General features: G+C 33.0%; 1 protein-coding gene across 1 annotated transcript; it reads left to right on the top strand.

Annotated features, from left to right (window-relative positions):
* Nucleotides 1–2,245: 2,245 nt before the first annotated feature.
* On the top strand, nucleotides 2,246–3,319 carry LOC100920459 (olfactory receptor 51I2-like). The gene has a single exon (XM_031957255.1). It carries the CDS (start codon nucleotides 2,246–2,248, stop codon nucleotides 3,206–3,208), a length of 963 nt encoding a protein of 320 aa, XP_031813115.1. The 3' UTR covers nucleotides 3,209–3,319.
* The last annotated feature ends 12,053 nt before the right edge of the window (nucleotides 3,320–15,372 follow it).

Raw genomic sequence — 15,372 nt, 5'->3', positions numbered from 1 at the left:
TTAAACCACCTACCAATTATGACCATTCTGGGAAAGTTTAGTTTGGAGAAATGTTTGAAATTGTGGAGCTAAAAAAATTTGAATGACACAAAATTTTAGATTTTAAAGCTAAATCTGAATCTGAATTAAGACTTGGAAGGGTTTGAAATCATTTCTAAATTAAAACATTTTGATTGGTATAGAGGAGACAAATCAAAAAATAAATTTTTCTATTGCAGAAAAACTGACTCTCCTTTTCCCTAGGAAATGTCTTGACTTAACTTTTACTGAATTAGAGTCCTATGTTTAATCCTGGAGAAAAGTCATGGCAGCATTTTTGGAAAGTCATTTCTTAGAAGGAGGAGAGGAGTAACATGAATTAATGGATAGGAGGGAAGAGAGCAGGGCACATATAGGGAATTGCCTAGTTAAAGGTATAGTGGTAATAACAAAAAAACATACACAGGCTAGGATACAAAGAAATTCTGGTGTGAGATCCTTATCAATAGAACTGTGTCTCTAACTACATAGAGCTGTACCCACAAGATGTGTATAAGGCATGTCTGTTAAATATTGTAAAAGAAACAAAAGAGATGGCTAGGAAAGCAGAATAAGACCAAAATATGTAGGGACTTCAGTACTTTTGGGGATCACTGAAGATTAGCTTGAGGGATAATGAGGTCAAAACAATGATCTTTAAGATCATTCTGGGAGTATTTGCAAGATGGACAACAAGAGAAATTCTGTAACTTTTTTGTTTCATGGGCACATTTGTGTCTTTGACAATGCAATGAAAGCTATAGACACATTTTCAAAAATAATTTTAGATTCATTTAATATTTTATTTTTCCTCAGTTATATGTAAAATAATTTTAACATTTGTTTATAAATTTTTAAGTTCCAGATTCTCTGTTTTCCTCCCCCCACCCCTCACATTGAGAAAGCACATGTAAATTTATACAGAACATTTCCATAAAAGTCATGGTTTTTGGACATGAAAACAATTTTACCCCACAAAAGAACATCCTCAAGGAAAACAAAGTTTGAAAAATGTATGTTTCATTCTGCATTTAGTCATAATCAGTTCTTTTTCCAGATAAGGATAATATTTATCATCATAACTCTTTCCAAATTGTCTTGGATCATTGTATTGCTGAGGATAACAAAGTCATTCACAGCTGATCATCTTACAGTATCATTGTTATTTTATACATAGTACATTTTATTTTGAATGAATTCATGAAAGTATTTCCAGGCTTTTCTGAGAGTATCCTGATCTTATCAGAAAAAATAATTACAAATTGAAAGAAATACAAATTTCAGTGAGTAATTGAAAAAATGTTTATTTTTTCTCATTTAAATTCAAATATATTCAGCAAATCTGTCCAGGAAATTTTGGACTCCTAGGGAGTCCAATTTAAAAGCTTCTAGCTTAGCATTCTGATGGTGGAGGAACTATATATCAGTCCAAACAAAAGTTTATGAGAGCCTGAAGTAATGTGATGGTCATAGGAAAAGAAGGAAACAGATGTGAATAATATTGTAGATATGATGTTGACAGGTGAATAAAATTACCTATTTTAGTGATTCCATAAGTCTTTGTTCTATGGCATACCATTATCAAGAAGATCCATGAAAACACAGGATAGGGTAGGCTTAGAATGAGGAAAAGGTAACGTAACTCAATTGAATTACTTTAATATTTATTCCAGGCCTTGCTCTAGAAATTTGTTGAACTCTATATCCACATTTGGTTTCTCACAGCAAGGCCAACTAAACATTACAAATGGAAAATTGTGCTTATTTTTGCTTCTCTTATCTCAGAGCTTCAAATATCTTTTTGCTGAAAGGTCCAAATCTGAGTCTCAGTTCTTTTAGAAAGCTGCTCCTGCATTTCTGAGATTAGGTCTACAGGTGCTGTTCCATATAACTGGCAAAATACTCTGGTTCTGGCAAGCTCACCAGGCAGTTTTGAGCTAATCCAAGGTTTTTGTTTTTTTTTTTTTTTAAATTTTCTATCCTAGGATAGCTATCAAAGACTTCCACATAATAACTCCAACAATATAGTACAGTATGGCTGTTCACCAGGATGGTAAAACTATTTCCTAAAACCTAAGGTTCAGCATCTTGGGACATGAGGAAAATGTCTACAGTTCCTTCTGCATTCACAATGAAAATTTGTAGATATTGTCTGTCTACTGTCTGAATCTGTGTGTGCATTCTGAGGTAGTGTCATCTTTTGAAAGACTCCTTCCTTCTTTCAATGATGTCATTTCCCTACTTCCATGACAACAGATCTTTTTTCCAACCATCTGCTTTCCTGCTGATTGGCATTCCGGGACTGGAGGCTGTGCATGGATGGCTCTCTATCCCCTTTTGTTCTATGTATACTCTGGCTCTTACAGGCAATTGCCTGATCCTGCTAGCCGTGAGAAGGACTCCCAGTCTGCACCAGCCCATGTATTACTTCCTTTCCATGTTGTCTCTCACTGACTTGGGACTCACTCTGTGCACACTTCCCACCACCTTGGCTGTGCTCTGGTTTGATTATCGCCGGATAGCCTTTGATGCCTGCTTGATCCAGATGTTCTTCCTCCATTCCTTCTCTGTTGTAGAATCTTCAGTGCTTCTGGCCATGTCCTTTGATCGCTTTGTGGCCATCTCAAACCCATTACGTTATGCCTCTGTCCTTACCAACAGTGTCATTGGCAGGATTGGAATGGCTATTGTGACCCGTGCCTCTGTTTCTCTCTTCCCTGTGCCTTTCCTGCTGAAGAGACTGAATTTCTGCCCTGAAAAAATCCAACTTTCCCACTCATTCTGCTTTCATGCTGACATGATGAAGAGGGCCTGTGCTGACATCACTGTCAACATACTTTATGGGCTTTATGTCGTTCTGTCTACAGGATTTTTGGATTCTTTGCTAATTGCTCTATCCTATGGCCTGATATTACACACAGTGATGGGATTAGCATCTCCTCAAGAACGAATCCGGGCTCTTAATACCTGTGTCTCCCATATTCTAGCTGTTCTGGTCTTCTATATTCCTGGTGTTGGAGTATCTATTATTCACCGCTTTGGTAGGAACGCACCCCCCATTGTGCATGCTTTTGTTGCCTATGTCTACTTAGTTGTGCCCCCTGTGCTCAACCCCATCATCTACAGTGTCAAGTCCAAGCACATTCGGGAAGCAATGTTTAAGTTGCTAAGGAGAAAGGGCCAAAGCTGATTCATCCCCAAATACTCATAACATTGCAGAAATCTAATGGGTGAAGGAGGAATGAACCATCAGTATCATGTCACTCTTTGTAAAGCTTTTAAGAGCAGTGTAAAAGAGAAGGAGAAAGGAAGGAAGGAGTTACAAATTTGAGAGGTGAGCCATAATCTCCATCTTCTTTTTTTTTTCTTTTTAAGTTTTTTTAAATTTTTAAGTTTTTTTTTTTATTTAATAGCCTTTTATTTACAGGATATATACATGGGTAACTTTACAGCATTAACAATTGCCAAACCTCTTGTTCCAATTTTTCACCTCTTACCCCCCCCACCCCCTCCCCTAAATGGCAGGATGACCAGTAGATGTTAAATATATTAAAATATAACTTAGATACACAATAAGTATACATGACCAAAACATTATTTTGCTGTACAAAAAGAATCAGACTCTGAATTATTGTACAATTAGCTTGTGAAGGAAATCAAAAATGCATGTGTGCATAAATATAGGGATTGGGAATTTAATGTAATGGTTTTTAGTCATCTCCCAGAGTTATTTTTCTGGGCATAGCTGGTTCAGTTCAGTACTGCTCCATTAGAAATGATTTGGTTGATCTCGTTGCTGAGGATGGCCTGATCCATCAGAACTGGTCATCATCTAGTATTGTTGTTGAAGTATATAATGATCTCCTGGTCCTGCTCATTTCACTCAGCATCAGTTCGTGTAAGTCTCTCCAGGCCTTTCTGAAATCATCCTGTTGGTCATTTCTTACAGAACAGTAATATTCCATAATTTTCATATACCACAATTTATTCAGCCATTCTCCAACTGATGGACATCCATTCAGTTTCCAGTTTCTAGCCACTACAAAAAGGGCTGCCACAAACATTCGTGCACATACAGGTCCCTTTCCCTTCTTTATAATCTCATAATCTCCATCTTCAAGGAACTTCATTGAGTTGAACTCGATAAGTCTACGATCTCAGTGTGAGGAGAGTCAAATACATCATTCGAATGTTAGGTAAAGATTCCAGCATTGAACAGAGTGCTCCCATTATCATGAAGAAGATACAAACTATGGTTCAGTAGGCAATGCAGAACACATAACTTTAAATCTTGAATCTGGCACTTTTTAAAGATATGTAACTTTAGGTAAACCACCTAAATTCCATTTACTTTATTTTTCATCATCAGTAACATAGAGTTAATAAGACATATGGATCATACCAGTCTTGTCCTCCTCCCTCCCCCCAAAATAAAGGACTAGTTCTTCATATGATCACTTTTTTTCTTACAAGGCTCTTACTAGTGTTGAATGAAGTCATGTTCATGATGTGCTTTAGATCAATATAAAGTTTATAAATATGTGATAATGTAATTTATTTGGTTCTAAGTGACCAGTAAGGATTACCATTTATTAAGAAGAGTTTTATCAGTTCAGTTACTTTGCTCAGTCTCACATTCCACCTTTCACACTTAAGATGCCGTGAATTATGAGTGATGGGAATCTTTCAGTGTTCAATCATGGTTGAATCTGATGTGGGACTTCTGAAATCTGAATGTGTTGCCTGAATATATTTATATGAACGTACCTATCTTGGATTGGTATCCCATAAGACGCCTAAAGGTATATGATATTCAAAGCAGTGCCTCATACATTTAGTACATAAGAATAATAAAAAAGAGGGATTATTATAGATGATGAAAAAATTGTTTAAAGCAATGGCAAATTAAGCAAATTGGTACTTTCCAAAAATAGTTGACAGAGGATTATAGAATCAAGCTACAAGTCTTTCATCACCACTAACAAGGCAATCTTAAACAATTTATTTAATCTTTTGAATGTTCAATTCCAATTATGACCTATATCAGCTGGAGATGTTCCAGTGGCACAGGATTCTTGGGAAGATCAAATGAACATGAAAGTGAGAGAACTTTTCACCTCAAAATACTATCTAATTATAAAATACAATTATCATATTCAATATAGAGGAAATAAATAATTTTAATTCTTTGACTTATTTTTAATTGCCTTTTGTTGTTACCAAAACTAAAATACAAGTAATATTGCAACTCATTATGATGATAATATTTACTGTAATTCATTTTGTGACACATTGTTTAATCACATTTTTATTTAGAAATTTTTCAATTATTTCATTTTTGATAAAATAAACCATAATTATCTATTTGAACTGTTTATAAAGGCTTATAAAATTTTTCTTACTCTTATATACTCATCAGTTCAAAGCACCAAAGAATTTGTTTTAAAATGTGTATCCTTTAAAATTTTTTATATAACTGATTATTATTTTTTTCAATTTATCAATTCATTCATTATCATGTCTCAAAATTTTGTGCAGTCTCTTCAATAGAATCTCACCATCCCAAGTACATTGCTCAACACACTATAGGTCTTATAATTAAATCTTTTAACATTTTGGGCATAACAATTAAATAACTAGACTATGAAACAGTCATCCCTCACTTTCATTTTGTGGCTGACTAGTTCTGATAAAATATTTTCCATGAAGTTTTTTTATAACAATTTGGAAGCAAAAGTAGTTGTAAAGAATTTTTGACAAAGTACAATATTTTTGCTTAAAAAACAGCTATGAAGCCTAGGCATAAAAGATTTCCTAGATACTATTTTTAAATAAGCCCAAATTCAACATTATATACAATGGAAAATACTAAAACTTTATACATAAATACAATAAAGAAAGGATGTTCCCTTTTCTGTGGTTTTTTTATCATAGTTTCAGAAAATATGGAAATGGAAATAAGACAAGAAAAATAAAGGCAGAAACAAAGGCAAAATGGAGATAAAATTAGCTCTATCACTGATGGCATAATTAATGATTTACTTAGGAAATCCTATGTAATATGTACAAAACCTGAGAAAATGAATAGCTTCAGTAAAATAGGATACAAAAAAATTCTATTAAAATTTATTGATATTAGCAATAAAGAATTCATACACTATTCATATTTGTCTTTTTCTTATTAAATCATGGGTTTCAATAGACAGGAGTAATGAAGGCAATGTGACTAGATGACACAATGTGCAGAGTGCTATGACTAAAATCAGAAAGACTCAAAATCTTGTATTCACATCTAACCTCAGACAACTCCTAACTGTGTGAGCCTGATCAAGTCGCTTAACTTTGTTTGCCTTGGTTCCTCATCTATAAAATGAGCTGGAGAAGAAAATGACCAATTATTCCACTATCTTTGATGAGAAATCCCCAAATTTGGTCAAGAAGAATCAAATATGACTAAAATTGAACAACAGCAGCAAAAACTACAACAATGAAGTTACTTTATATCTCTTGTCCATACTTCATAATCACTAACAACACTTCCTGAGTTCCTTTTTGTGGTCATTTTTATTCCAATAGGAATCACCAGAATATTGTAGTGATCTATAGGTTTATATGTTTTTGTATGTTTTTAAAAACATAATTTTATAATTTCTATCATATCAAATGTGTTATGAATTGTAGTTTAGTTCAACTCATACCCAAACAAGAATCTTCTATATAATCTTCCTATCAGCTAGTCATTTAGCTTTGGTGAGCTTCAATGAAGGAATCCACTATATCTCTAAATACCTTGTTCCAATTTTGTATAGCTCTAATTGTTATGAACATTTTTATTTATATTGAGTATAATTATTTTTCTCTGCAACTTTCTGTTACTGCTCATAATTCTTCCTTATAAAACCAAGCAATAAGCCATTATACTTTTGAAAGTCATTCAATTATTTGAAATTACTTTTTTCCTCTCATTCATCTCAAAACTAAACATCCCTTGTACATACAATCTAGATCACTCCTCTGAAAAAAGATAGTATTCTCCTATATTGTCTATATCAGGTTAAAAAAAATTACCTGCCTTTGTTCATGTCATCAGGGAGTTGCAATACTTTCTACACAAATCTCTTTCTTATCTTTGACTACTACTGGATTTACTTCTGGAATCATTTATAGGGCTGCAACATCAGCCATTGGAGCAAAAGAAAATGTTTCCTATTCAGAAGATATAGTCCAGTCTGGAAAAAAGACTCATAATTGTGTATAACTTCAGATATTCAATTATCCTCCTTCTTTACTTCTCTGTTATGAGATTCTTCTCAAACTTTTCAGATACATTTTCATCTTCATTTTCTCTTTGTAACTCTTCTCCTTTTTTGTAAGATTTGAAAGTTCACATAACAAAATAGATAAAATCCTGGATTTAATATCAGGATGACCTAATTAAAATCCAGCCTTAGACATTCACTTCTAGTGCAATCAAAGACAAAAATAATTTAAATTCTTGAAGCTTCAGTTTCCTTATATGTAAAATGTGGAGAATGATATCTGAGTTCTTTACAATTCTATTGTGAAAAAAAAAATGTTTTAGAAGGCTTAAAGTACTATGTGAGTGTTATTTGTTATTCTTTCCAGGGTTATTTTATTCTCCTGAAAACATGAAAGCTAGAGAAGCAGTCCTTTTTACCTTTTTTTTTCTAATAGAAAAAGTGATCTACACTTTGTTAATACATAGTTATTACTTAATAACCAGTACAAATGGAATCATCAGTCATTCTTTATATTTCACTGCAGAGTTTCCCTTATTCTTCATGTTTGCTTCTATAGTCTCTTAGCATGAAGGCAGTTCTTCCCAGAAGGAAGGAGATAATTCAGCATCATGGATGGCTATCTACAATGAAGGGATCCAGAAAGTCTTTGAACTCTGAAGAGACTAGCAGTGAAGCAGTTACAAGTGAAAAACATTACTATCCCTAATTGAATATAATCACACATAGCTGGAGGAACTTTATCAGAATTATTGTTCCACTTAAGAGATCTGCCAGGACAGAATTTCCCTGACTTTGCCTGCCTTGTTGCTTTTCAGAATTGGTGAATTTGTCCACTTTTTACTTCTCCATACTCCCCTTTCTCAATTTGGTTTATTTTCTGTATGTACTTTATTTTTATTTTTTTCTGCCAGATAAAGTTTAGGAAATTCTGGTGGTCTTGCTTAGAACTGAGCTGCGATTTAGCAAGACCTTTGATAAAGGGATGAGCTCCAGCCTTGACTTACTTTACCAGAATATATAGAGTCAGAGGAAGTTGTTTAGATAGTACAGGGCCAAAATGAAAATTAAAAATGCTTTTTCAGCAGTCCTAACAAATGGCTTATGTTTCAATGTTTTAACTTTCAGCAAAGCATAATAATAGTTATAAGTTATAAACAATGGATTTGTACTTTAAGCCTTTTGTCAATAAGCACTAGTGAAAACTTTTTGTATTAAATATATCTTTTCATGTAAAGAAAATTGGTAACTGTCCTATACCTGGTTTAAATTATACTTCAAGAATCTTTACATTCCAGCATTTGGTAGGATCCTAGAAAAAAATCAAAACCTATTCTTTAATTATTTTTCTCAAGTGTTCTGGGAATATGATACAATTAGACAAAAAGTATGAGAAAAGGAGTCTAATTTCTTTTCTCTACGAACAGGCATCCTTAAGATTAAATCTAATCTAAAGTGTAGTACAGGTGCAAAATGGATGCATGCTATAGTGAAGAAGGAGAAAGTGCAATGCCCCCAACTTCTTTGGACCCAAAATTTTAGGGTTTTTTTAGACTGATCATATGGGCAGAAAGAATAAACTTTTATTAAAATATATTATGTACCAGGAACTATGCTAAACACTTTATAAATTTTATTTCATTTAATCCTCACAACAAACAGGGACATTATTAACCCCCCTTATAGTTGAAGACATTGAGCCAAAGGATAAATAACTTGTTCAAAATTACAAAACTGGTACAAGTCTGAGGACAGATTTGAACTCAGGAGTTCCTGATGACAATTCCATGTCTATACTCCCAGTCTTTCGAGTTTGTCAGGTTATCATGGATTCCTCATTATCTCTCATCCACAATAGCAACTCTTACTAAGACTTAAGGATTTCATTTTATCAGCATTTCTCAAATACTTTTTCTCTTTTTTCCTCTGATAATGTCAACACTCTGGTCTTTAATCATCTTATCCCTGAATGATTGTAATCACTTGATGGTAAGCCTTCCTTCTCCAGTCTCTCAGAGCTAGACACATAGAAGGTACTTAATAAAAGTTGATTGATTGATGGATGGATTATCTACTATTATCTACCTACCTGTCTTTTAGCTAGAGAAAACATCACATTTACTTATTTGGAAGGTATTGATGAAAAAGCTTTTTTATGTCTTATATGCTAGTCTTCAAAGATGAAAATAAAGAACTATCTAAAACATTCATCAGTTTTAATTCAAATAAAAGATTAAACCTATGGACATCAGGCATTTTGGAGGATTCTGGCCTATGTCTTGAAGTTTGTTCTTGAGTCAGAAAAATTCTTACTTGAGAGGAAATACTTTTTCACCAAAATTGTGGAAAGAAACAAAGAGAACAGTGTAAAGCAACAAATAAAAATAAATAAATAAGCAAACAAATAAATAAATGAATAGATCAATAGATAAATAAATAAAGTCAAGAAAGATCACTACTAGTTCCCTTTTCTTCCACCAAGGATATTATTGATCATATGACTGAGGCAAAAGTAGTTGCTTTTATAAAAGAGTCATTAAAGTAAATATTAATACACTCAAGGAACAAAGACTATCCTTTTATTTTTCATGTCCTTCATAAATACTATCTCAGAAAAGACTCAAAGGTTTAGGTATCAGTCAATAATTTAATGAATATTTATTAAACACTTCCAGTTTTCCCAAGAACTTTGCTAGATGTACAAAGATTAAGTCCATCATTCTCTTAGTACATTCTGTGATGAATTGCCAACTTTTTCCTTAAATGTGTCATGCCCCTGAAATATCTTGAACAATGATTTTATTATTTCTACCAGGATTTTTACATTTTCTTATGCTAGCCTCCTCAATTGTCTTTCATTTTTGATACAGTAATCATCTTTAAATTGCTTATGTTCTGTGGAAGAGAATAATATACACAGGATATAAACATGTAAGTATAATCAAGTATATAAAATCAATCATTCAGCATTTATTCAATGTTTTGTGTCAGGCATGATGACAAGTTCTAAGATACAAAGAGAAAAATAAACACTTCCTGCCCCCAGTAAAGTTATAGATCAGTGAGGGAAATGGCATTTATATATATATATATATATATATATATATATATATATATACATATATATGTATATATATATATACATATATATACATACATATGAAACTCGTGTAAAATAGATACATGCTACATTAGAGGGCAAGAGTCTAGAAGCTAATGGTATTGGGAAAACATTTTTAGAGAAGTTAAAGTGATTTTTGAAGAAAGCCATAGATTCGAATAGGCAGAGAAGGGAAGGGAGAAAATTCCAGGAATGGGAAATAATACAAAAGCATGGAAAGAATTGAGAGCATTTGGGGTGAGAAACAGCAGATAGGGTCAGTATGTCTGGACAGTAGATTATAAGGAAGGGAATTAATATATAACAGTACTTAAAAGAAAGGAAGGATGTAGAGTTTTAAATGCCAAGTGGAGGGGCTTTATTTGATACCAGAGGTAATAGTAAGTCAATGGAATTTACTGAGCTTTAGGGAAGTTGACATGATCAAGATGGGTGTGTTAGAGAAATCATTGTGTCAACTATAGACATGGATTCATATAGGATATAGCATTTGAGCTGATCTTTGGAGAAAATTAAGTATTCTAAGAGGTAGAAATAAAAGAGTACATGACACGGCAGGGAACTTTCATGCAAAAGCATGGAGATAAAACAAATGATATTTTGCGTGAAGCACTCACTCGGCTATACGGGAGTGTTAAAGGAACTGCTTGTTGTTGCCAGTTATATTGTAAATTCATTAGAGAAAGTTCTGGCTTTTCTCTTTCTTTGGAGCAAAAGTGCTTAATCCAAACCCTTCTATTTATTAGACCCTTAATACAAGCTTATTAATTGAAAATGAAAAATCAGGAAAAGCAGGTTGGAGTCAGATTTTCATTCTTTAAATTCAAATTAGAAGAATTTGACATTGATTGTAAAGGTAACAAAAGGCCAGTAGAGTCTGTTGAGCAAGAGAATTACATTGTCAGAGCTGTGCTCCAGACTTTAGGAAAATTAGCTAAGTAGAGGATGGATTTAAAAAGTAAATCCTTAAGTCAGGCTTGCCTTAGAAGACAATGAGAATAGTCTAGGGAAAGGAAGAAATGGAAGATTTTCTTGAGAGAATATTAACAATATTTAGTAAAGGCTATACAGATAGAATTAGGGAGAAAGAGGAAATGAAAAAGGTCTGTGTTTGGATTTAGAACATAAAAGTTTTATATAATCAAGAAAATGAAAGATTGTCTAGGAATCAAAAGGTTTTGCTTTTACTTCATTCATTGATTTCCTTTGTGACTTGTTGTTTATTGTTGTTGTTGTTTAGTTGTATCACTCACGTTGAGATCTTTGTGAGTTTTCTTGGCAAGAATACTGAAGTAGTTTGTCATTTCCTTCTTCAATTCATTTTTCAAATGAGGAAACTGGAGCAATAGGTTTAAGTGACTTGCCCAGGATCACACAGCTAATGAGTCTGAGGCTGTACTTGAACTCAGGTCTTCCTATCTCCAAGCCCAGAACTTTATCCATCTACCACCTAGCTGCCCTTCTGTGACTTTGGGCAAATCAATCAATCTTATAAGAAATTAGTTCATTCTTTAGCCATAAAATGAGATTAATAACCTTGATCTTCAAAGGCTTATGGCACTAATATGAAACTCTAATAAAAACAATGAAAAAGAAAATGATTTGGAATGAATCCAACAACCTAAAAATGGAAGAATTTGTCAGTTTGTTTCAACTGAGTCTCTTGGGGCTTATTTTATATAATGATTCCCAAGGCATCAAATTAGTCCAGTAGAGTTCAGTGGTCCTGAGAGAGGGCCTAAAAGAGAGACACTACAAATATCCTTTGACCTGCAGTCAGTCCATATGAGTGGTGAGTCCATGCCATTTTATTTTCCTGGTGACCAAGTGATCTACACTTAGCTCTGGGCTCTAGGTAAGGTCCCTGTGGACTGTGGGAGGTGGCAAGGGTGATCAATTGAGAATTATGTAGTCAGATTTTAAGATGGTATATCAGAGTTCTCTAATTTAATATCAAGACTTGACTGTTAGGTTATTAGATCAGTGGAAAGGTTAGAGGACAGTTCTTGAAGTCTATTGATGACATGAATTGGGACAGCATGGCACACAGAGTAGTCATTACATGGATATAAACAGGAAAGGCTGATCCAGAAGCATTACTGGGGTGCAAAGAGAATGCCCATTAATCTCCTAGCCTGATTAATATAAAAATAAATGCATACAAATATAGAGCATTGTAAGGCTAGGTGGCTCAGTGGATAGTGTTAAACTTGCATTTGGGAAGACCTGAGATTGACTCTTGTCCCAGTCATTTACTAGCTTCATGATCCCAGACAAGTCATTTAAACTTTCTCTGCTTTGTTTCCTCATTTGTAACTCTAATAAAGCTATTAGAGCTGCATGAAATAGCTTGTCAAGTGTTTCACAAACCATATGGTATTATATAAATTAAGCTATTCCAAAAGAAATGGTATCTATCAGAAGGGCTAGCTTTCAGTTTCAGCTGAGGAAGAAAGAATATTGAGAAGGTTGTAGGATAATGTATTCACAAAAAAACAAAGATTCCAAAGGAATCTATCTGCCCACTTACCTAGGTTATTGTAAGGTTAACAAAGTAAACCTTAATATGCCATAGGAATGTAAATTACTCCACTTATAACTGTCATTAATCATATAAGAAATATGGCTGTAAGTGAATTTAGAACAGAGGTTGGATTATATAACCTAAATGTCTACAAGGAAAAATTGAGCTAAAGATAACAAATAATGTTCAAGAATGAAATTTTAATGTTGCAAAAAAAGATCTGATTGAAAAAAGATTGAGGCAAATGCACATGGATATCTTCAATAAATTTAGCTCTTCAAAAGATATGTATAGGAGATTAAAACAAACTCAAGAAAGAGAATGAATACAAAGGAGTGATCTGTTCTGTGATAAATAGCATCAAGGCAGTTTAACCTCACAATAAACCAGAGACAGAAATGAAAATTAAGGACAACAAAGCAAGAGATTTCAGAGTAAAGTAAAATTACTGCTTAGCATAGATGGGATGAAAATAACGGCCAAAAAAGAACTCAAATTATTGAACTTCTGTTTTATCTGTCAAGAATAATTATTTTTGAACTGGGAAGAATAAATCAAAAATGTTTAATAAATGATTACAAACTAAGATAAGAAAGATAATAATAAAAGAGGTAACATATACTTTCAAAGAATTCAAGTAATCAGATGTAAATCAACTACATCCCAGTGTAGTGGAATGAATCACCAATGTGTAAAGCTAGGCCATTGTCAGGGATTATTTTTAAATTACAGAGAAAAGAAGAGGTGGGAAAAGATCTGAGACAAGCAAAATATATCTATATTTCAAGAAAGGGAAGGGGATCAATAAACTATAGATAATTCAATTTAAATGGGTTCCAGGCTTATTATAGAATACATTATTTAAAGAGATTGCTTATGAACATTTTGAAATCAAACTTGGGATCAATAAAACCTACTATAATTTTAATACTTTGTCATTAAAGATTAAGCTTTTTTAAAACCAAGATTAATATAAAAAGATAACACACTGTCCACTTGAATTTCAGAAAATTATTTGACAAATTTTCCTCCTACTCTGGAGGATAAGATAAAAATGTTAGCAAGAGAATAATCTTTTTAAATATATTTGAGAATGAAAAGAATAATCTAATATCAATAGTAGTTGTGTAAATGAGTTGATATCAACTTTGAGGGAGATTTTTAATGGAATGTGCAATGTATATGTTCTATGCTATTCAACATTTTTATCAGTGACTTGAGTGACAGTATATACACATATATGTATATGCATATAACATTTATGTGTACATGTATGTATATATGTATATATATCATTTGTGTTATATATGTATATAAAATTTGTATTTATATATGTATATAACATTTATGTGTATAGAGTACATTTTTTTATATCTGTTGGCACATATCTCAAACCTACAAAACTTGCAAAAAAAGTTGGAAGGAATGTGTAATGTTAATTGCTAATATCAAGATTCAAGAAAGACCTTAGCAAGATAAATTAAGGGGCTAGATATAATAAGATGAAATTTTATAGGAATACATGTAACATTATCTACCCAAGTTCCAAAAATCAACTTAATGATTACAAGATGTAAGAGGAGTGGTTTGTGGGTCCACTGCTATTTGGGGGGGGGGGGAAATATATCAGGATTTTAATGAGTGGAAACTTTAGGATCAAATAGCTAGAAGGCATAGTAAATAGAAGGCCAGACATAGCATCAGAAAAACTCATCTTCTCGAGTTCAAACCTGGCCTTCAACACTTACTAGCAGTATGATCCTGGGTGTGACTTAACTGTCTTTTCCTCAGTTTCGTTATCTGTAAAATTAGCTGGAGAAGGAGTTGGCAAAACATTTTAGTATCTTTGCCAAGAAAACCCCAAATGGGGTTGTGAAGAGTTGAACATGATTGAAAAATGATTGGACTCAGGATCTGTTTATAGTTTGAAATGGCAGCTAAACAATCTAACAGCACCATAGGTGTTTTAATTTAATTTAACTTTAATTTCATTGAGTTTTAATTTCCACGACAAAGGAAGTTATTGTCCTACTATGTTCTGCATGGTCAGATCATTTTTAGAGTATCAGGCTTAGTCCCGAGTGCATCATTTTAGGAAAGACTTTGTTCAGAGAAAGAACATTTACAGCAAGGGTTCTTAAGCTAGAATCCATGGGCCTTGAAGGGATCTGTGGATAGATTTCAGGGGATCTGTGAAATTGGAACTTTAATATTTTTCATATATACATATAAATTTTTTGCCAAAAGGTTCCATGACACATAGTATAAACTTAAGAATCCTTAGTCTAGAGAATGTTCATCCAGATAGAAATGGATTAGAAACTATGATGTACAGAATTAGCTGAAGAATCTAGTGATGTTTGGATTAGGGAAATGAAGATAACGGTGGCATGATAACTTTTCTCAATTATTTGATATGTTATTTATGGGAAAGGAACAAGTCTTGCTTT

Source organism: Sarcophilus harrisii, chromosome 3, assembly GCF_902635505.1.
Source record: "Sarcophilus harrisii chromosome 3, mSarHar1.11, whole genome shotgun sequence".
NCBI lineage: Eukaryota > Metazoa > Chordata > Mammalia > Dasyuromorphia > Dasyuridae > Sarcophilus > Sarcophilus harrisii.
This window is presented reverse-complemented; position numbering and strand designations above follow the sequence as displayed.